This window comes from Eleginops maclovinus, chromosome 5 (assembly GCF_036324505.1).
Source record: "Eleginops maclovinus isolate JMC-PN-2008 ecotype Puerto Natales chromosome 5, JC_Emac_rtc_rv5, whole genome shotgun sequence".
In the NCBI taxonomy this organism is placed as follows: domain Eukaryota; kingdom Metazoa; phylum Chordata; class Actinopteri; order Perciformes; family Eleginopidae; genus Eleginops; species Eleginops maclovinus.
Window position 1 is genome coordinate 11,798,705 of NC_086353.1, and position 23,267 is coordinate 11,821,971.

Sequence of the window (23,267 nt, forward strand, 5' to 3'; positions counted from 1 at the left end):
GCTGCAGGGATTTGCTCCCATTCATCACGTCAGGTATTAGTGATGTGGTCTATAGCAGTCTTGGGTATGGTGTGGGTCACTGACCGGTAGTGCTGAGTCCATGGGGAATACATTGCAGGCTTTTACAAAAACCAAGCTTAATATGGTGTGTTTGAGTTCACATCACTAATTATCATTGTGTGCTGTAGATTTCCCTCTATCTGAAATAAGATTTAAACCATACAAACGTTCTAAACTAAAAGTGAGCAGTCGTACTGTACTATATATGCCTATTAGTACATATCACACGTTTGATTTGATATTAATAGATCTTAATAACTGAAATAGTGAACATTTTTTCTAGAGCATAATGTTATTTTTAAAAAGTGACAGAACCACAGACGAAAGTGCTTCTGCTCTCAGCCAGCTGCAGCAACACTAATTGGTAATCTATTTACTTCCACTCTCCCCAGCCGAACATGAGTCAGCAGAAGGGGTGGGTGATTTACTAAACGTGAATCAGCAGATTTGTACCTCCCTGTCTTCGGAACTTTTACCTACTTGGAGCGGAGTCAAGCCGGGACAATCAGCGGAAAAAGATAGCCCCAATTCAAGGTTTTGCTTTTGATTGTTAGCTACATGTTAGCTAGTTTTGGTCAACAAACCGTACCATACACCAGTAGTCTCCCTAAATAACCTTAGCTTTTAGCTGTTGTTTACGTTAAAGTGGAAACGTCTAACCGATTTTAAACAAGACGTTTACTGCATTCAACTGTCAGCCTGCATCTGGGTGTTTTCATTTGTTTCAAAACTGACTCGACATGTTGGAAATATTGATGTTTGATTCGGAGCAGATCCATTATTACTTCAAAAGTTATTGTTGCCTGTTTCCTACACTGGCAACTCCGTGGTACCAACAATCTCCTCTATTTTGCTCACCATGGCATTACTAAAGAGCAGAGGTGGAAGAAGTATTCATATGTTGTAGTAAGTAAAGTAGAAAAAACAGTGTAGTATTACACTGTAACAAGTAACAGTCCTGCATTCAAAATATTACTTGAGTAAAAGAACAAACGTTTTACCATCAGAGTATACTTAAGTACTGAAGTTAAAAGTAGTTATGCAGATTGGCCCGTTTTAGAATTAAATATATTATATGTTTTGATTATAATTATTGATGCAATTATTATTTTTTCACAGCTGGTAAATGTACAGCTAGTTTGTATTTCCTTGTATAGTGCAGGTAGCTTGTGAATTTATTCCAGGTTTGTCTAAAGTCTAACTTAAGTGTTGACTATATTTAATATCATTAATTCAAATCTGCAAACAAACTAATGATATAAACTGGAGTAAAAGTACTCTATTTACCACTGAATTGTGGTGTGGTAGGAAAATGAAGTAGCAAAATGTTCATATACTCCAGTTAAGTACAAATATCTCGAAATTGTACATTACTTGAGTAAATGTACTTAGTTACTTTACAACACTGCCATAGACGTATCAAGTCACATGACTATAGCTTAACTTAACGATTCATTCGCTTGCGAAGTGCAGTGCCTTTCTTTTAGCAAAAACACACTTTTCTTTACTCATGCTGTTAGTGAATTATTTTTTAGTAACACTTAATTCTTCTTTCAATCTCAACTGGAGCCCCAACCTAACTTTAATATTACTGCTCTTGTTTATTGCTTTCCCTCTCATGTCTGTGCTGATGGGTGGAGAAGCAAGCCCAATGAGTGGAAGCAGCCAGAGAGCGGATAAAAGATCCTACAAAGACTTGAAGATGGATGTGGAGGAGATGGAGGAACCAGATTTGGATTTTGAGGAATCAAGCAAGAAGAAGCTTCATAAGGTACACTCTGGGGCTTCGCTGGTAGTAAGAGGAAAGTACACAAATCATATGTCATGTTATGATTAGGAATGGGACAAATAGTGCATGTAATATATTCTGGAACAGACTCTTGGCATAATGTTGTTGATATGTTTGCATCAATTGCCTATAGTTCTTGCTTTGTTTGATTCCCATGTCCAAGATCTGTCCTTAACAATTGTTGAACTCTGAACTGTTCTCTCTTTGTTTGTTGCTGTGTATTTAAGTGCATCTTGGTACACACTGTTCCAATTATACTATAGATCTGTATGAAAGGGTTAAGTTTTATAATGCACTAAATTAATTCAGTATATGATGATTGAAAAGTAATCCCTTTTTTTTGTATGTTGTGCCTATTTCTTTTATTATTCTTGTGTGATAACTTAATTATTCAACTTTTCTAGGAACCAGGAGGTTTGATAAACAAGATATGCAAACACTCTGGTAAGGTCCTTCAAGGTGACTGTGTGTATTCCGCTTGTGTCAACTGTGTAGATTTCTAAAGAGGGTTTTTCTGTGTTATCTCTTTTAAATCCCTCGCAGCTATAATAGACTATTTTATTGGTATATGGTGAGCAGATTTAGACTTAAAACACATTTTCCTATCATATGAGCATAGTATAACTATAATGCATAAATACATGACATATTGCAGGTAATACTGAAGTTGAGCCTGAACTTTTTGGAGCAGAGTCGTGTAGCTTTCTTCCTGCTTATCCAGTCTGTATGTCAGGAGACCGACGGGAAGAAAGAGGAGAAGAGGTGAGAGAATAGATGAGATTAAATACATTGTACTTACTTGTGAATGATGTGTTAACTTTTCTATTCCAGGACATCCAAGACAAGTTGTTGCATTCATGCTGCACAGCAGAGGGCAGTGTTGATCATTTAATTATTCCAAGTTTATTTCTAAATTTAACTTTCTGCTTCTACCAGGCAAGTCCCACCTTACTCTACTGGGTGTACCCAGATAACCAGCACAACAGGGCGCTCTGTCCTGTAAGCAGGACAATCCCTCCAGTAACCCACAGGCCTCGCCCAGTCATATCTGCTCCCAGTCCAGGGACAGTCATCGCTTCTAAAGGGAGCTCTGTAGTTAATCTCATGGTTTCTAGCCCCATTACGGACCACTGTAGTCCTAGCAGTTCCATGTGCGGTCCCACCAGTTCAGCCTGCAACACCCTCAGATCCACATACAGGAGTCCTGGCTGCTCAGCCAAGGATCTTGTAAGCGCTGCAGCTCACCTACACCTGTTGGGAGAGTCCTTGTCCCTGATTGGACAACATCTTCAGGAGACAAATGTGAGTAGATTCAGTTTAGAAAAGAATTGTGATTCAACATTACTGAAGTGCTTCCTCATGCACCCACAGTATTGCATATTTTAAAGATTAGTGGAAACTTTCACTTGCGTATTTTGTTGTTCCAAAAAATGTGTGACCATATGCTTACTGGAGCGGAAACATGTATCCAAATATTAAACCCAAAGGTAGTCCCAAAAGACACTTTTACCTTGCGTACGTTATAAGAAAATAAAGTTTGCTGAAATGTATAGAAACAAAAGCCGCAGGCCAAAAAAGAAATGACATATCTTTATAGTTTGAACAGTCTCTGAATATGTTTGTTATTGTTTATTATAGAAATAAAGTTGAGAAGAGAGAATGCAATCTGAGAATTTATTTTCGAAACAAAAATGATTCTCTAGTGTTTGTGTCATTCATTTGTTCACACATAAACAAACTACAAAATCACAAACCGCAGGTTTCCTCTAGCCTCACCAAAAAATAAAGAACACTGCATCAAAGGATAATAATTGTTTTTCTTTTTCAGAAAATGGTGAGCATGTCGATTAGCTTGTCTCTGCTCTTGGACTCCCTGCTGTGTGCCCTGGCTCCTCTGATCTGCCTCAGCGCACAGATACCGGAGCTGAGGAGCTGCACCCAGCACACACTGGTGAGAGATGCAGCTCCTTTACAGTGCACACACACCACATACTGTACACTATATTTATATACATGGGTGAAGATGAGGAAACATCTGCTTTCATTATTTTTTCTAAGGCTTCCACTCTGGAAAACATTGCCTATTTGATGCCCGGATTGTGAGGGACAATGAAGACCACATTAGCAACATTCTGATATGCTAAAATACTCAATGGGATAATTAAACTTGAACATCTATTTTGTTAAAAAGAATATTTGTTTTCCATGTAAATCTAATTTTCCTTTTAGAAGAAATATGCAAACTAACTTTGCTTTTCTTTTTTTTGTAAATTAAAACATGTGTATGAAGATAAGATTTTGAATGGACTTCTTTTTCGAAAAAGCAACCTTTGACACATAATTCAAATTAGTTGATCGGTGCATCAGGCATCACATAGATTTACTATATAGTCCGATGAATGTTGTTGGATTTCTACTCAAATGCAAAGGTTGGAAAAAGTGCAAATTTGTATGATTTTGCAAGATTTTTAGTAATATAAGGAAGTAACTATATCTGTGGCACCTCTGAGATAACACTTTACTGCATGTGACCAGGTGTGACAGAAGCTTCTGGTTAATGTCTCATGTTTTGAAATTAGATTAGAATTGATGGGATATGTTCACCATAACCTTGCATACATGCCCAAATAATTCATCGCAAACTAAATGCAGTATGGGCCTAGAGAGTGGTGTCACTGTTTTGTTAATTGAGCAGTGGTGTTTCGGGAATGGCATATGAAAATGTTATTGTAAGTTTTATAATTAGGTCTATCAGTCTCTAAAATGTGTAATAATTCAACACCTTCTTAACATATATTTGAATGCAAAAGGCACAGCCTAAAGCTTGAGGCTTTATAGGTTTTGACACACTGATACTATGTAATTTTTTGGTGAGGTCTGTCCATATGATACCTGGACAAGCAGACTGAAAGAGTTACGTGTTGATTTACTCTGACTTTAATGCATTGTCAACCTGTCATGTTTGCCTTTGACATAGCCTCATCCCTGACAACAGCAGCGTCTCATAATATGCACAGGCATATTTTAACAGGTTTTACCTTAACGATTATTACACCTGAAGGACATGCCGGTACGGGTGGTACAAAGGTGTGGTAGATAAAACTAAGGTAGAATGATTCACACGTCCTCTGCCCCAACTTGGTATGCTAAGCCGCCTGTAGACAAAGAAACCTGTTGTACATGAAGAAAATATACTCATGACTGTGTTCATGTGTGCATGTGTTCAAAATTGGGAGTGGTCAGACAGGTACCTCCCAGAGACTGCCCATCTCACCTGCGTAGGCAGCTTTTAGTTGTCAACTTGATGCCGACATGTACTGAATCTGTATGGATGGGAGACACTATTCAGTGACGATACTGAACAAACGAAGCACACAGAGAAGACCATACATGAACACAGCTTAAAAGTCTTCACACGATTAAGTAAGTATGTTTGTTATTGTTTGAATAATACATCTGTTTACTGAACTGAGTACTAGTTATATGACTTTTGAAAGCTTAAACAGAAATTATGCAAATAGCTGTCAGTGTTGTCAGTGTTTGAACAGACAAAAACTTTGTTACACTCTTTACTTTCGCCTTTAGTGTAATGTCAAGTTTGAATTTAATGCTTGATGTGTACAGTGTTGTTGGTATACTGCATTAATGTGTGTTTTCATAGAGAAGTTTCCATGGTTAACAATGCATTCTTTTATTTGTGTGTGTTTGTAAGCTGATATGATTTGTATTTGCTTCTCAGTTCACATAAAATGGTCCAGGTAGAATGTAGTTGGACAGGATTGGCAAGGTGTGGTGTGTCTAAGAAAAAAAGGAATGCAATTTGGAAAGGAAAAGAATGAAATGAAAGTTTGATTAAAAAAAACAACAACTTTATAACTTTAAGTTTCCTTCTTACTGGTAATTAATGCACAACAGGAGAGCAAGAGTAGATATGTAGCAGAGAAATGTGATACTTCAAGGAAAATAAATTCAGCCTTTTTTTTTTTAAACAGTGACTCATCCCGTCCATACTGGATGCCAGATCAGATGATCTACATCCTACCCAACCTGTCCGATTATGTTTTTTTCAGTTTTATTTGCATATGGTTTCCTCTTTAGAAAAACACAAGCATTTAGCAAAAGCCACATTTGTGAACATGCACTACCACAACACACGTTTGCTATTGGATGGTTGGGGTATAGCTTTGTACCAAATACAAACAGTAATCTTTGATACATCGAGATGGCACATTTGACCTCTTCTCTTTTTCCAGCCATGAGTGAACACTTGAGAAGCAGCTACAGGTCCTCTTCCCCAGAGCTGAGACTTGTTCTATTGGGAAACATTGGATGTGGAAAGACGTCTTCAGCTGACACGATCCTGGGACAGCTGTCCCACATCTCTCCCAGTGCCTCCCGGACCTGCCAGGTGCGACAGGGCATGTCTGAGGGCAGGAGTGTGACACTGGTGGAGGCGCCTAGATGGTACTGGAACGGCGGCAAGATGGATGAGAGTGTCAGGCAGGAGACAGCGAAAGCGATGGCGCTGTTAGAACCCGGCCCGCATGCTTTTTTGCTACTGGTGCCAGTTCACCAGTTCACAGAGGTTGGTTGTCGCTGTTTTTGCTTTCACTTTTTTCTTTTGGCATTATTTCTCATTAGCAATGCAGTTATCAATGTCATCTTTTTGGTTTAAAAGTTAAAATGTTCTTTTATCTTTCCCTGCTGTTTCCAGATGGAGAGTCGTGTGCCTGCAGAGCTGAAGGAGTTGTTTGGGGCGGGGGTGCTGGATCACACCCTGGTCCTGCTGACCTGTGGGGACTACTTGATGGGAAAAACAGAGCAGGTATTAGAGTTGTTCACTCAGTCTATGTGGCAGTGGTGGAATGTAACAAAGTAGATTTACTTAAGAAGTGTACTTCACTACAGTTTTTAGGGTCTTTTACTAATATTAAGGATTAAGCTACCTGACGTTATATAAATAAATTGAAATTAACCCCATCTTTCCCAGCTGTAACGTTATGAATAATATTAAATCTCAACTTCACAGTAATGAATGCACCATAATCAGTGATAATAATATAGATTTTTCTGAAATGGGACATTCTGCAAAATAAATACTTTTAATTGTTCAAGTACCTCTTTGTACTTTTAAGGAAGATTTTAAATGCAGTGCTTTCAGAGTATTTTTACATTTTGGTATTACTTCTTGTTTTTAAGTTACATATCTCTTACTAAGTATTTCTTTCACGGTTGCTCTGTTGTGTGTTGATGTATACATGTCAAGTCCTATTCCTTTTGGTATTTCTAAATCACGTATACACGTTTGTACCTGTTCTTTTGTGAATGAGGTTGCCAGTTTTGTAAAACACTGATAAAAAAACAAGAAAACTGTAAAAAATGGATCCCTCTAAACTTTTGTAAACACATTTTTAAATAATGATAAATATCCTTCTGTATACTAAGTTGGAACTTCTGCCTCTCCTTTAGACATCCTTGCAGTATATCCTCACTCTTCACTGTGTTTAACGTGGATTAATCTACTTATTGCAATTTGTTCTTTAAAGGAATACCTGCAGAAAGAACACCCAGGCCTCAGGCAGATCATCGAGGACTGTGAGGGGAGGTACCATGTCATCAATAATCGTAAGCGACAGGACAGGGAGCAGATCTGCGAGCTGCTTGAGAAGGTGAGGCGTCAGTGTTGAGACCGGTTAACAAAACAACATCAAGATTAGAGTTTTACACAGTTTCAATTAAGTTCAAAACATGTTATTTGTTCTGCACCGGTACAGGAACAGTCACATAATATAAGAATCTTTCTTTAAAAATGCAAACACTTTAGTTTTAAAACTGATTATGGTAGTTTTCTCAAAATGTTTACCTCACAAGTTAGTCTAGTTTGAGTGTATTAGAAAGCCCTTAAAATGAGGTGCAATAGATTTCGTTTACCTCTGTGTAAAAGAGGGAAATTCAGTGTTTTCGCATATTGCACGTGGTAGAGCGCTTTGTTTTATTTGTGTTGACACAGAAGTGACTGTCTGAGCATGCATGGTTTTCCCAGCAACGCCCTGTTTAACATTCATATATTCACACCCAGGTGTAGTCGAGACTAATAATAAGGCTGACTATGTCGTAACTTTGGCAGTAATGGGAATAAATTCCACAATCGATAAAACAGTATTTTAAAGAATTATATATATATATAAGAATTAGAAAATGTAACTTTATAATGTGAGTAAATGTGAATTTTGAGACATTTCTTAAATGTATTGCTAATTTCTTTATGTAACAGGTGGAAAAAATTGTGGAAAAAAATGGGGTTTACTATAAGAAAACAGACCAGGAGAGCGAGCTGGAGAAACAAGTGGAAGACAGAAAGCAAGAACTTATGGAAAGTTACAGAGCTCAAAGGGAGGAGAGAAGAGAGACATTTGCTTCAACGCAGAGCCCAAACACAGAAACACGGGGGATTATCGATAGGGGAGACGAGTACAGCATCGCCTTGGAGAGGAGGGGGAGAGAAGAGAGGGATGAGATGGAGAGAAATGTGATTGTGAGCCAAAGCTCGAACGGGCTACATTTAAATCCAGCACCAGAGCACCAGCAATATTCAGAGCCGCAGGATGACAGACAGGCAAAGAGGACGCTCAACTTCAGACTAAATGCAGGTAAATGTATGCATTTTTATACCCACCGATTTTCTGCAGTACATATTGATTTCATGTTAAATAAAAAAAAAAGAAGAAAGAAGGATGTGAGCACGAACAGGACTCACATTTACAGTTTTTCCTCTGTAGATGGAGCTATACTCTCAAAAGCGTCTGACGTTAAATCAACTCCGAAAGTGGTCACTACTTGTGAGTCAAAGGACCTCACTTGTATTATGTCACTCAAACTGCACTCCTGTTGTTTGATGTTCAAAAAAATAGTTGTAATTTTAATTAACCATATTTAATTCCAAATTTCATCTGAATGTTTTCAGTTCACCAAAGGATTAACAGCTTTGAAGAGAGATCTCCTGAGGCGTCCCCGACCTCCTCTCCTCCTGCATCCGTCTTCTCTTCTTCCCCCTCGACACCAACCTTTGCCTCCTCTCCCACCTCATTGCCCTCATCCTCCTCATCCCCCCGAGAGCTGCGTCTGGTACTGCTCGGGCGATCTGGAGCCGGGAAGAGTGCAGCTGGCAACAAAATACTGGGGAGGCAGGAATTTAAGTCGTGCCGGGACAGCCTCATAGCGATCACTCAACAGTGTGAGAAAAAGAAGGCACTGGTTGAAGGAAGACAGGTAAGTTATTAAGATGTTGTTTGCTTGAATGTTTTTAATGTTCCTATCACTGATCCCATCCATGTGGCATTGCCCCCAAATCTAACCTTTGACACTTTCTGTTTTGTCTCATACAAAAAATGTAATTGTGCTTATTTCCTCTCATCTGTAGGTAGCGCTGGTTGATACCCCTGACTGGTTCAATTCAGAGCAGAGTCCAGATGAGGTGCGAGCACAGATCTCCTCCTGTGTTGCTTTGTCCAGTCCCGGTCCCCATGCCTTCCTGCTGTGTGTCCCCTTAGACCAGCCTGCAAAGACCGAGCTGAAGGCTATCGAGGCCCTCGAGAATGTTTTCGGCCCAGAGGCCATCCAGAGCCACACTGTGCTTCTCTTTACTTACGCAGATAAATTGAGGGAGAGCGGGAAGGCAGGAAATAGCAGCATCGAGGCATACATCGCTGGTCAGCGTAGGGATTTGTTGAAGCTTGTGGAGAAATGCGGGGACAGGTTTCACGTGATGGAGACAGGAGGAGGTGGGAGGGACAGGAGAAATGTGGCAGAGCTGCTGGAGAAGGTGGAGCAGACGGTGAGGGAAAGTGGAGGACTGTGCTATTCCCATCCTGCTTTTCAGGAGGCGGAGGACAGAGTGAGGCAGCGTCAGGTTGAGATAGCAAAGGAGAGAAGGAAGGGAAAAATAGAGCAAGAAGGACAGCTGAGCTCTCAAGGGCGGGTGCTTTATTCCTACATGCAGCCTGTGGCTGAGGCAGATGAGGAAGTGAGAGAGGATGAGATTGAGAAAACAAGGGATGAGGCAGAGTTGAATGTGAGCACAATGAATATTGAGAGCCTTCCTCCAATCACGCTTTCCACCATCTCCCCTTCACTTCTCCACTCTATTATGGAAAAGATGGGGTCTAATACAAAGCTGTTACCAAAACGGTTTGCAGATAGCTCTGTGTGGGTCAGTGAGGGAGCAAAGAAGGTGAAAGATAGTCCGGTCTGGGGGACCGTCGGAACCAGTGCACACAATATCCAGAAGATGGTGGTTGATAGCTCTGTGTGGGGGAAGGTAGGAGCTGGTGCTGGACATGTGTCCAAGCTTGTAGGAGATAGAGTTCCCAAGGTGGTGGTGGACAGTTCTACATGGGTGGGATCTGGAGCAAAAGCAGCAGCAGCCAGTCCAATGTGGGAGAAAGTTGGTGCAGGGGCCAAACAAATGGGAACTGGGATTGGAACCGGCGCAAAGAATTTGGCGAAGAGTCCGATGTGGGGAAAAGTAGGATCTGGGGCCAAAACTGGAGCTAAACTGATGGCTGAAAGCTCGGTGCGAGTTGGATCTGGAATCAGTGTCGGTGCAAAGAAGGTGGCACAGAGTCCAGTGTGGGGGAAGGTGGGCTCTGGGGCCAAAGCCGGCATCAAAATGGTGGCGGAGAGCTCAGTATGGGAGAAAATTTGGAATGCTGCTAAACAGGTGCATGTTATAGTCATAGTGGGCGCATTACTGGGTCTGGTGCTCGGTGTGTTTTTGGGGCGCGTTATTGGCGGAGCTGTCGGGGCAGCAGCTGGAGCTGGGGTTAGTGAGGTTGGCAGACGAAAATTTGGCAATAAAAGCAGGTTAGAAAAGACAGATGAAGCTGCAAAAAATGCGAAGAGAACAGTAAACAACAGCATAGATTCTCTGGTAAAACAAGGCGAGAAAGTATTGAAAACTGAATGAAGGCTGAATGGATCTTGTGTATATATATAACGTGTAACAAATGAAAAAAAAATATTTTGCTTCAGTTCCATTCCAGCAGTTTTAATGTGACTTTTCTTCACACTAAAGGATATTCTAGCATTATACATGATTTTGACAAAATGAATTGCTAACAGTGCTAACATGATAATATAAATGCACATGACAAGTATTCAGGTGCTTGTCTTACATGCTTTGGCCTTATGTCTGTGAAATAATAAACTTTAAAATGATTAATTTGAACACTGTCTTTATTTTGTATTAATTTATTGTTATTTTCGCTCCATTTTCTTAATGCAAGTAAAACAATGAAGTCACATTTTTACATTTTTAAGTAAGTCACACATTACACAAGTCATATCACTGTGTTAAGTATTACTGCTTTCTGTGTGCAAGTGGGTGTATAAAGAGGGTCACAACGAGGGGTGGAGGAAGGACATTATCTTAAGTGCCAGGCTGGCTGTTAATCACCCTGCTTGGCCTCCTGAACCAAAAGATGACTAAAACAGCCCAGCAGTCCCAACCAATTATACCACGTTTGCACCAACATTTGATGCTATGCTGCTTTGTAGAGCTTTATTCAAATCTTCAACTCTTTGTTTAGCTTAACATTTCATTTATCTCACGCTTTTACCCAAAGCGACTTACAGTAAGTGCAATAAACCATCCAGTGAAAACCAAATGTATACAGTTTCAATACATAGCCTACTGGAGCAAGATACATTGATGGTGAGCACAAAGTACAAAAGAGAGCGATATTATGTTCGCCAACTTCAAATGAATCACGTGTTCGGAAACAGGACTCATGACAAATGAATGCATATGATGTTCTGTTGCTGCTGGAATAACCCAAAATAAGAAACAGTTACTTATCAAGTCCGCCATATTCATATTTAAAGCGATTGTATGAATGTTATATCAACAAGTTGTTTTTGCTGCCCCCAAGTGGCCCCATTCAAATCCGTTAAAGCAGTTTCAATGTGATAAGTTTTTGCTCTTCACAAATGAAATGTTTGCTGTGAGAAAGGCCGATCATCACAAGGTTCCACAACTTACCTGCATGAGGACAAAGGGGTAAACGACAAAAGCTGAAAAAAGTAACATAACTGGTAAGTTTTAACATCCTTCAAATACATTTTGAGATATAAAACAAACGGAGGTTCAGTCGCTCCTTAATCAGCGATGTGTGCTTGTGTTGCGAGCTAGCTTCAGTTTATGCTATTCAGTAGCCTAGGCTAAATTGGCTTTTGTTTATGGGGAATGACAAATGTCCAGTCGTCAATTTAGCATTAGTGAATACAGCTCAAGACATTTTTTGACGCACCTTTTAATAATATGTTTTTCATAGCAGAGATCTAGCAGGTCATAGCAGGAAAGACAGGTGAAACAGATTTAGTTAACAATGGCTCATTGGTGTCCAAGTAAGCAATGCCAGAGAGCCAGCAGGCACAATACCAACCATGGCTCACCTAAATGGATTGAAGTCATATGTTTTCAAACCTGTGCATTTCATTCCATGACAATACAAATGACTTCTATGCAAAATGAGTATTGTTGGTTTATCCTTTAGATAATTAGACCATGACAAAAGTATAGGCCTGCAGCAAACAACTTGTGTTGCTGCAAAAAGGCCAACAAGTGTGTGCAATTGCAGTACCCCTTTATAATGTGTGACCTCTGTCTCCCTCTGAAATCCTCTCTGTGGTTTTACAACGACGCGGGAGGCGACAGACCAGCCTGGCACAACAGTGCGGGCAGAGGCAGCTGTAGCAGCGTTGTGAAAGCAGCTCATCCTGTTGTTTGGCCCTGAAACCTGGTTTGCAGGGGTTCCCAGAGCATCCTGGTATTTTTCGGTTTCTTTCTCCCATGCAATAGTTGCCACCCTACACGTACAACACCCATCAAAACAGACTCACACGCAAAAACAGCCACCAACCCTCCTCCAGGAAACTTGTTGGCCGTCAATGAGATAGCCCTAACTGTAGGTCTTTCCGGGCCATTTGATAGAGCCGAGCACAGCTGCACCTTACCCCCAAAGTTATGCAACCCACCCCCACCACACCACCAAGCTGAACCCCATCTCTAACCGCATCCCACATCCATTCTGACCTTCATCACACAACCGCACACTTGCAATTGTTGCTGTTGCAAAACTCTTCTGCAGCTTCATTGCTTGCACACACACACACACACGCACACACACACTAAGAATGCAAAAACATGTCGTATATTGTACTTATCAAAAATGTTAATCTCCAGCACTGCTTAGGACAACAGTTAAAGAATTGTTTTTTCTTGGTTTTAGTATATATAGTAAAACTAATTTAAAGTGTTTTTAATGGCTACCTTGTTGAAAGTACCATAATTAATCTGTCAATCTGGTGAACATCACAAACAAACAACCAGGGGTTTGCCTTGTTTTTGACTACATGTTATTGTTTTAAAATGAGCATTCACGTTTAACTTGTTTCTTTCAGAACCCAAACCAATAGCAACTGAGATTTAATTGTGCTGAACTCTTTGAGGATACGCAAATGTTCCATTAACCTTTGAAAACCATGGCAAAACATTTGTAATGTTGAGAAATAGTGCTGACACAGAGCAGTCTTTGTAATGCAATAAGAGGATGTCAAATAAGGAACAGCTAACTAAAACACACTTTATTTCTGTCTAGTACAAGTGTTACACAATGTCAGGGTGGAGCCATCGGACCTGCTTCTCCGACAATAAGAAAAGCAGGAACATCCATAACGGCAAATTTGGTTCATTATTGCATTGTTCGCATGCACTTCTCTGCAGGCACATTAGAGTATGTGTCACTCTTAAGTCACTTTAAATCTACTGGGGCAAAGCTTTTATATAAATGATACCAAGGCTGCATGTAGATTAAAAATGGCATGTCGTCTAACAAGGGGGGATTTAACGGTGAAAAGATTCAACATTTTTTCATACAATCTAGTTATACTCAAGCACAATGTTTTGCATAATTTATCTGTTCTGTGGCCACATAGTTTGACATTTGTTAGGTTTGAAAAAGCAAAATTGGGACCTTATTTGGATATGAAACTTTTTAAAGTCTGTTTAAATATTCCGTGATGTTGCATGCCTCTCAACCTGCCCCTCTGCAGTATTTTACCCAAAACAAAGAGCTTGCATACTGAATGTTTGCACAACACTGGAAAAGACATAAAGGCAGTTGAAACAACAAACAATTCTCCAAACATCTATCTCACACTTATTTTGCTAATTAAAGACAGTCACGTTTGCTCTTAAAACCCTTTCTGTATCTGACGGTGATTGTGTGTCCTTTCTGTCCATCAGTCCGACATTCACACCTCTTTGTTTGTTGTCTTTTGGTGTCAACGTTCATCATTTGTGGCTGCGACCATCCTTATCTGACCCTTAACCTTTTCCAGAATGCCATTGGTCACCAAAGAAATCTTAGCCCCAAAGCTTTCCTCACTGTCCGTGTCGCCATAGCAACTGGATGTTGCTGGGGAGTTAACCAGAGCGATAACTGAGTCTGTTGAGTCTCTGTCTCTGTGGACGGTCCCGGGGTCGGCCGAGGGTGGAGGGACGTCGTTGGACGGAGGAGGAGTGTTGCACTGAAAAAGGATGTTCCGTTTATCATGGTCTGCCACGGTGCTCTCGTCCTCATCCTCATGTGAATCTCTGCTCTTGTCCTGGTCGTTGAGCAGAGTGACCAAGAAGTTGATGTACTTCACAGCCAGACGCAGGATTTCATTCTTGCTGAGCTTCTTGTCAGGCGGGTGTGTGGGAATGAGTTTCCTCAGCTCAGAGAATGCCCCGTTAACATTTTGCTGTCTCCAGCGCTCGCGGCTGTTGGTGAAGACACGGCGAGCCAGTTTCTGGGGTGGGCCTGTTAGACACACATAATCACTGTCTGAGTGTGCAGGGCCTTTAAGGATATAAACAGAAGTTAATACTTATTATCATTGTCAACAAATCACATAAAAAAACTGCAAAACCAACAATTAAATGATCTTGCTAACACGTATTTTGTACTGATATATCTCAGTTGTCGAAAACAAATTATAAAAACACATTGAGAAGACAGACACGGCAAGATCTTAGATCGTTACCATGAAAAATATGCCTTTTTGTATTAAGTCAATCCTGCATATGCTGTTACTCACTACAGTACCAAATGTGAATTATTCCATTGCGGAAAATAGTCCCCAAATAAATGCAATTTTGGAATCAAATTTGCTAAAAATGACAGTCCTGCTGTTGTACAGAAATTAAAAAATATCCAAATATCTATCTATGACCTGATAAATCTGGAGGCGGGAGGTGGACATTATTGCCGTTGTTTTTTGTTTTTTTACAAGATTTGTTGACATCAAGGAAAATTCTTGTCTTTTAAATACATTGGCTATTAACCTCTTCATGATGTGAGAAGTAATACAATTTCATACATGTATAGATTCACAAACATAGGCTGAATCCATATGGATGTCTTATTCTCTCTTTGGTCTCACAGAAACTCACAGTCACTGATCTCCACCTCAAAGTGTGACGAGGGTCTTCTCTTGATCCGGCTGTTATTGATGACACCATAATTTCCTCCTGATGGACCCAGGTAAGAACTAGAGATAAAAACATAGCAAAATGTGAAATTGTTGTAACCGCATTCACTACCAAGTGCAACTGAATATAGACTAATTATTACAATAAAAAGTCATTCAAGCGTCCCTTTTCGATTAAAAGAAAGAAATCTTGAAGAAAGGATAGAGAAATCTAAAAGATATTGGAAGCCATTAACTGCGCTTTGATTGTGTTGATGGCGTTGATTGAGTGTGCATGCAGAGTTTTATCCCAGCCTCATTAAGTATGGTTACTAGCTGATTGTACTGCAGGGGGAGGAAATAGATCAATGCTACAAACAGATAAGAGAGAAGTAAGGAGAGGATCTTATTCCCAGACCCCATGACAGATGGTGAATCCTTAGATGTAGAAGAAAGTCCCACTTTGTACATGACTGATGCTCCTTTGTAGCAGAAAGAAACTAAGGGAATTTGTTTTTGTAGTAGAGAATAGATGAACAGTCCGAGGGATTTGATAATGTTTGCTAATGAATGCATTTTTTCATGAGTTTAAGCTAAGAGTTGCCAATACTACGAGGCCAAAAAGAAATATAAATGTTGAGTTAGTCCTCTGTTGGTTCAATTTCTGCATTGACTTACAGCAAATGTACTGTAGATGTAGAGCTCCAAACATGGTATTTTCAGGGTTTTGGTACTAAATGCTCACAACAAAACGTTGGAAGATGCAACTTTTATTTACTGACCAAATATCCTGATGAGCAAGTTAAGGGTGAGAAATGTGAGGTCCCTTCGTAACAGCACACCTCCCTTCCTGCTGTCAGCTTTGCATAACTGTGCAGCACAGCCACAATTAATCACAATGGGAAGTCGTGAAATCCTGGCAGTTAAGGTTTCATACGAAACAGAAAATTGTTACGACTGATTCAGCATCATCATAGTAACACTATCAGAGTTACTTTCAGGAAAGTGTATTTTATTCTATGGTTAATAGCTCCACATCTGTTTGCACGCTAGGTAAACTGGAGGTGAATGAGCAGCAGGCATTTTAGTGTCTTTTATTTAATAAAGTGCTATTTTTCACATTTCTGGTATACAGCATCAAATGCAACCTCCAGGGTTATTGAACTAGTCATTGAACTGACTTTCTGACTGAAGATTATTTAATACACATTGTGTATTAAATAATACCAACTTTGGGGCCAGAGAGATAGATAAAAGAAGAGGATAACATCAAAATGTTAACTGTTAACAAAGAAAGCTTTGCTTCTTTAGTTCTGAAACATGATTCAAATGAAACCACCTGGGGGGAAAAGGCCATTAAGCAAAATGGTTTCCTATGGATTAATCCATATAAGCCACTCCTCACCTGGTGAAGAAGGGGTGTGCAGAGAGGTACTGCTGAGGCAGTAGGGTCCCTGGGGGGGGAGCTGAAGGGCCCCCAGAAACTGCAGGACTGGCAATTGGCAAACAGGTCAACTGATTGCGGCGAAGGTCCCCATGTGGCCCATGTAGGAGGTTGGGAATTGGGTGTAGGGCCGTCAAAGGGGTATTTGGGAGTGGGAGAGGGGGTTTGCTGTGACAGAGGCTGATGACGGGAATGTGTGGAGGAAGAGAGGATGAGGAGGAGGAAAGGGAGGACACGGTGATGGTTGGAGTTGGTAGAGGGCCCAAGGAGGTCTTGATGGTTGCTGGGAGAAGTGGAGGTGGAGAGGAAAGAGTTGGGGAGCAACTCGAAGCAGCAGGGGCTATGGTGCTCTTTGGCCCTCGTTGCTTCTCCTCCTCCTCCTTGGTCTCCATGACGACGGTCTCAGGTGCAGCAGCTATATCTGCAGAGTGAATGGTTAATGTTGTTGTGGATATGGGCGATTGAATGGAGCCAGAAGAGGCGACATCCGTGTGTCCCCTGTGCCCGGCCTCGTTAGCAGGACGCGGGCTGCCGATAGCACTCAAGGGTGCTAAAGTCTCATTCTGCTGGAGGGGACTGTGCTGCCCTATGGAGGCACAGGATGGAGAGGAGGAGGCAGAGGAGGCAGAGGAGGAGGAGGAGGAGGAGGAGTAGGGGCGGCGTGGCAGATCAGGCGGTGACGCCGCTGGGCCGGTGGGGTTCATCTTCTCCATCATGGTGCTGAAGTGTCTGGAAGAATCCCTGTCAGCTGGGTGTATATTATGTGTGATAATCATGTGTACCACCTGCAGATGTCTTACAGAGCCCTTACACCTCCCCTATGTGTCTTTACTTTATATGTCTTTCTTCTTTGTTCCACTTAATGCAGATTATATTACAATATTTAGCAGCTCTACCTCACTGGAAAGGTAGATCTTTCTCTGGCGGACCAGAAATCCATCAGATACTCTTAAGCCTGGCTGGGGTCAGTATGTGAGTCTGCTGTCTGTCAGAGTTGATTATATTTGCCCCAACTGGAGCTGCAGCTGCCCTCTCACCGAGCCTTATTTCCCATCATTCATGCACCTGCTGGGTATGTGTGAGTAAACATAAGCTTGTATTAATGCCCTCACTTTAAACATTACACAAGGTGCCACTGAAGCAAATGCCGCAGTTCTTTAATGGAGGGCTTCTTCCGTGGTAGTGTGTCTGGGTGCAGCGTAGAGCCGGGGTGGTTGTTGTGGTCTGAATTGGACGGTATTTTCTCATTAAAACCTGGGCGGCATATTCAAGGTTTTGAATGACTCTCCAGCAGCTGCTCATAACGAGTTCCTGTATCTGTCTGTCAGTGTATTTTGAGGATGTGAGTCAAAATCCTTTTATTCCTGCAAAACGTCCCAGACACCAAAAGATTGGGTTGATATCAAAGAGTCTGTTAAACAAAAGAAAAAACACACTCAGGATATATATTTGCTGCATATGAAAATGTGCTTGAAGGTCATAACTTGCATATGAGCACCAAAATAGCTTTCATACAATTGGCAGAGTAGTATTTGTTGGTGGTGGATTCTTGAGTCAAGAGTTTAAAAGTAATTTTGATTCATGGAAATGTACTGATTTAACACCAACTAAAGCCATGATGGTTTGATAAAATCTTGAATAGCAATTGACTTCACAGTAGTTTCTCTTCTACTACAAGAAGGGATACGTTTGTTTTTACTCTGCTCTGTGGAGCGTAGCAATCTAAGGATTTCTCGGGTTTTGCAATAGCAAGTGTTCCTCTTTTGTCTTTTTTAGTTGTCATGACTTTATTTTGGACAGTTCCGTCTTTCACATTGTTGTACAGATGACAATCGCAGGTTTTAACAACAGTGGTAGATTAAATGTCATGTGAATATGCTGGTAGAAGAGTTGTTAGAGAAGCTACACAGAAAGTCTTCAAAGTTTTCAATGATTTCAGCTGTATGTGGCTTTTTCTGAAGGAAGAATGAGATGCACAATTACTCTTTGTTATATCTTACACGATATAGCAATTGTTTTTATTTAAGCCTGTACTCTGGCCCCCAGTAGATCAAAAGTCAAATAATACATTAATTATTCAGCAATATTTCAATAAAATACTCTTTATTTAAGAATGCACTACATTTTAAATAACTCCATTATGGTTTACCTTCAGTTCAATCCATTTACATCTGCCTTTTTTATAATGTTTTTTTTTAAGCCACATTCTACATGCTGTTATTACATTACCACTAAGATTGGTTGTAAACAAAATCTAATTCAGCTACAAAACATTCTATTGTAAAATGCATTGAAATAAAACCTCTGACATGAATATTACATTTTAAATAAATGATGAATAATCATATTTTATAACCAGCTATCAACAGAAACTATTTTCCTAAAAGTGAATTCTGTTTATGACATATAGCAGATGTTCAACTCCAATCAGATGCAATTTTGTTATCATTATTTGTATGTTATATTTATATATACACTTTAAAATAATTCTTAGTCTGCGAAGCATTCGTGCATTACAAAATGCATTAAAACAGAAACAAATATTTTAAAAAATTGGTGAGAAGAAAATACGTACTCACATATACATTATGACATCAAGTGTGGCTCATCTGTCTGTCATGCAAAATCCGTTCAAGTGATCTGTGAACGCACGTGTTGTATCGTCTCAGCGTTTAAAGCCCTCCTCCTTCAGGTCGCTCACACTCCACTGCAGCCTGTCAGTGTCTGTCCGTCAATTTATGAAGTTAGAACGGTCTGACACAACAGTTCTCATACTCATGTGAATCTCTTTTTTAAATCAATAGTTATGTATCAAAATGTCCCGAATAATCACACACTGAGGAAGTCAGATTTTGAACGTCCAAACGCAAAACATTTTCATTGTCAAGTTGCTCTTTTGAACGTAAAGCGTGGAGATGTTCTGTGCCGCCCCCCCGTCCATATGTCATTCCTTCTCTCTCTCTCTCTCTCTCTCTCTCTGTCCTTTCTCCCCCTTCCTTCTCTTACTCTCTTTGCCCAGAAGACACAATGCTCAAGCTGGTTGCCAGTCAGAGAGCTCAGGTACTGGACTGGCAAGTGTAAGGAGGGGGAGAGCGAGAAGGGAAAGGCAGGGGGGCGGGGGGGGGGGGGGGAGACTATGTTGCAAGGAGAGTTTTCCGCTCCCTGCTGGACAAGAGGATGTGCTCGTACAATGTGGTGGCTGCTGATAAGAGCCTCAAAGCTGCCTGTGGCCTGTAGATAAGGAACCTCTATCACCCCTCCTCCCCCCTCCACCACCAATACACACACACACACACACACACACACACACACGTCTGCTTGCATGTGCACACACACAGACATCACACTAGACTGGTCAGTCCCAGACTTTGAAAAAATCTAGGCTGGTTCCAAAAAAATATCCGCAACTGCACTTGTAAACATAATAAAGAGACAATGCCAAGAGAAGGTCTTTGGGAATCACCTAAAATATATCCCAAATTGTGCTATTAATGTTCTTGATTATTTGCTATGAATCCCTTTTTATAATATGTTTTAGTGTAAGGATTATAAGGACGCACATGTGTACTTTTATTCTGAATTTGAAACACATATGTCATACAAATGATTGTGTTTCTCTGGTTCTAATCTTTGGTTTTCCATAAATGACTTACAGTATTCCATCAATACATCATTAATCTATTGAAATAATTGAACAAATAATAAATTCAGTAATCTTTCAGGAAATAAATTTGTTTTTGGCTTTCAAATCTGGGGCTTTAATGTTTTTCCAATCTACATCATTTCTTTATATATTTTTTTGATTGTTTTTTATGACATTTCTTTTTCTCGGTCATATCAAGAAAACTAAATAATAATAGTTACGAACCTACTGTCCATATACATTAATATATTTGTGTGTAACAGCATTGTGCAAACACAGATATTTCTCATTATTTCTCTCGAGATTATGGGATTGAGCTTTGTAATGACATCAGAGCACACTGTCACTGATGACCAACGCACAAGTCGTCATCGTGGTAACTTTCCTCTCCAAGAGCTCGCAAACTTCCTTCCTAAATCTAACTCTCACCCGTTCTCTTCTGTGCTCTCCCTCTCTCTGTTTCTCTCCCTCTCTCTCTCCCTCTCAGGGTCAACACCTTTTACATTCCCTCAGTCATTTCCTTCTTAGACTGAAACACAAACATTATAAAGGCTTTACAGTTACGTGACCTTCAAGGTCCTGGGAAAGAAAGAAAAAAGTTGAGCGAGCAACTCAACAAATCTGTCATCACCTTCATAATCATCACCATTATGGTCGTCATTGTTTATTTTTTTATTGTAGTCATCATCATCAACACTATAAACAATAACTGCACTTAGGTCTGTGAATGCTGAAATAATAAAAGACATTGGTGGTGCAGACGGTGTCTTCTATCGGTCTGTCACACTCTTTTGCGCCGCGCAGCTGCGGTTCCAGTTGGTCGCTCACAGTGTGCCAGAATAACTGCCGGCATGAATTTGCCTATAACATAAAAAGTTACCCAAGGGACAGAGCGAAATCCTTTGGGATTACCTTTTTCCGTGCTTTATATACTCCTCTTAGTAGTGATATGATTCAATTTTGTTCCATAGCTGTATTCTCATTATAGTTTTGATAGTTTAAATGTGTTAATCTTTTGCCTGTTGCTTTTGGGGTTCATTCAAGATATGACTTAAATATTAAAAATGCTTTTAAATCCCTTTAGCATTTTTTTATAATTAATTTTGACTATCATTGCTGTTGGGGCGACTTATATAAAGCAAAAGGACATCATACAATGTAAGGAAAGTAATTGAAATGGGACTGTTACTGTTTTGTTCCTAATATTTGTGTTAGATTAACTGCCACGTAAAAATGGAACAAAATTATTTTGGGGGAATAAAACACCAGTCTCTATTGTTGTTTTGCACAACATTCAAAAATAAAGATATTTTTAAATTGCTTTGATTTGAAATTCCCCAGTGATTAACAATGAAATATATAAAGACTTTTAAATGAAATTCAAACAATTTGGGAGAAAAGTATTACTCAAGTCAAAAGAATAATAGCTTTATTTTTTTATTTTTTTATTTGATTGAATGAAAAGTATAAGTATAACATCCGTTAACTGTTTGTATTATGATATTTAAAAAAGGGATATAACACATGTGGGATTAAGATGTATATGCATAAATGCATTTGTCACAATTATCCAAAATCTGAAACAACAACTTTCTGTGTATTTTGAGTTTGGGTTAAGTTTTCCTGTTTAAGCCGGATTACTCAGTCTCACAGTTTGGGTCTTGGTAGCTACCTCAAACAAGAAAAGACCCAGAAGACAAATCATTGACCCTTTACGGCTCATGTGAACACCCAAACTGTAAACAGGGAATAATAATAGAAACAAATGATAACAGACAGCTTCCACTTTTCCCTTGAGTGAGGAAGAAATCAAGAGAGGATTGTTTTAATCTCAGAGCCTCGTCGTCACACCCTCCTCCTGGCTGACTCAAAATACCCTGCTCAATATCTGCAGTATCAATGGGAGAAGCTGTGTGTGTGCATGCGTGAAAGTCAGTGTCAGGCTATTTGTTAAAATACCCTAGAGACTTCAGTAAAAGTAAATGTAAAAGTTCTCTCTCTCGTGTGTTGGGTGTATTTCTCAATGTTGTTTCTGCACCTGCAGTATTAACATTGCTCTTCTTTCTGGGCCAGTAATCATGCGTAGGTTTCGAGTGGAAAATTAAAAGCTTGTGGCCTATTGGCGATCGAAACAGTTCCAGCTGTTAAAATATATTAATAAAGTGAAGAGGACATTAAATGAAACAAGCCCATATGTACATACTGTACAATTGCATCTTAGATGGGTAGCATGATTGCAGCCTGGAAGCTGCATTTATAAGTGTTAAGTATGCAGCTGAATATAAAGAACTCTGACAAAAAATCTGCACAATTGAGCAATAGCAGAACATGACAGAGCGGATTTTGGAGGGAAACAGAGCTGAAGAGTCTAAAAAAAAAAGGAAGCTTTTGTAAATTATTAGCTGCATTGTACCATCAACTTCTATTTACCTTCCTCAATCATAGTAACTGCTCCACCATAGAGGCATAAGTTTGTATAATGCATGTTTAAAATAAACTGTGGAAATGTATTGACGTGTTTTCCATCTTCAATACGCTTCTATTGAATGAAGCAATGCCTGAAAAGTCTATACTTGTCTTGCAATGGAAAACATCAACGTGTTTGTTGCTCGATTATTCATTCATTTCAGTCCATTAGAAAGTAGAAATAGGTTTGCAATATTATTTTTTTCCCAGGTACTGTTCAGATATCGTAAGATAGGTAACTGTCTGCAAATGATTTTACATCTGGTGCACTCATGTCTCTATATATGTGCCCATAGATATATTGTAATGTGATGCTTCCTCTCTGTTTGACTGATTACCTGGATAGGCGGTAC

The 23,267-nt window shown here is 39.9% G+C and overlaps 2 protein-coding genes across 8 annotated transcripts; one reads left to right on the forward strand and one right to left on the reverse strand.

The window, feature by feature from the left end:
• Positions 1–439: 439 nt before the first annotated feature.
• Positions 440–11,069, forward strand: LOC134864328 (uncharacterized). 5 transcript variants are annotated; one of them, XM_063883205.1, is made up of 14 exons: positions 440–594; positions 1,704–1,831; positions 2,254–2,293; positions 2,505–2,611; positions 2,786–3,151; positions 3,678–3,800; positions 5,086–5,272; positions 6,103–6,434; positions 6,564–6,674; positions 7,396–7,518; positions 8,124–8,499; positions 8,629–8,688; positions 8,814–9,118; positions 9,270–11,069. In XM_063883205.1, exons 8-14 carry the CDS (start codon positions 6,105–6,107, stop codon positions 10,812–10,814), a joined length of 2,850 nt encoding a protein of 949 aa, XP_063739275.1. In that variant the 5' UTR covers positions 440–594; positions 1,704–1,831; positions 2,254–2,293; positions 2,505–2,611; positions 2,786–3,151; positions 3,678–3,800; positions 5,086–5,272; positions 6,103–6,104; the 3' UTR covers positions 10,815–11,069. The 5 variants fall into 5 exon arrangements, with proteins under 5 accessions (XP_063739275.1, XP_063739276.1, XP_063739277.1 ...); XM_063883206.1 differs by having other exon boundaries at positions 453–594; positions 2,681–3,151; XM_063883207.1 differs by having other exon boundaries at positions 453–594; positions 2,254–2,611.
• A 2,402-nt stretch (positions 11,070–13,471) lies between these two features.
• Positions 13,472–19,862, reverse strand: lyl1 (LYL1 basic helix-loop-helix family member). Of its 3 annotated transcripts, none has more exons than XM_063883212.1 (4): positions 19,385–19,862; positions 16,767–18,216; positions 15,345–15,442; positions 13,472–14,712 (listed from the first exon to the last, which is right to left on the reverse strand). In XM_063883212.1, the coding sequence occupies exons 2-4, from the start codon at positions 17,579–17,581 to the stop codon at positions 14,192–14,194; spliced, it is 1,434 nt and encodes a 477-aa protein (XP_063739282.1). In that variant the 5' UTR covers positions 17,582–18,216; positions 19,385–19,862; the 3' UTR covers positions 13,472–14,191. The 3 variants fall into 3 exon arrangements, with proteins under 3 accessions (XP_063739282.1, XP_063739280.1, XP_063739281.1); XM_063883210.1 differs by having other exon boundaries at positions 13,472–14,751; positions 19,385–19,861; XM_063883211.1 differs by having other exon boundaries at positions 13,472–14,751; positions 19,381–19,861.
• Positions 19,863–23,267: the final 3,405 nt, after the last annotated feature.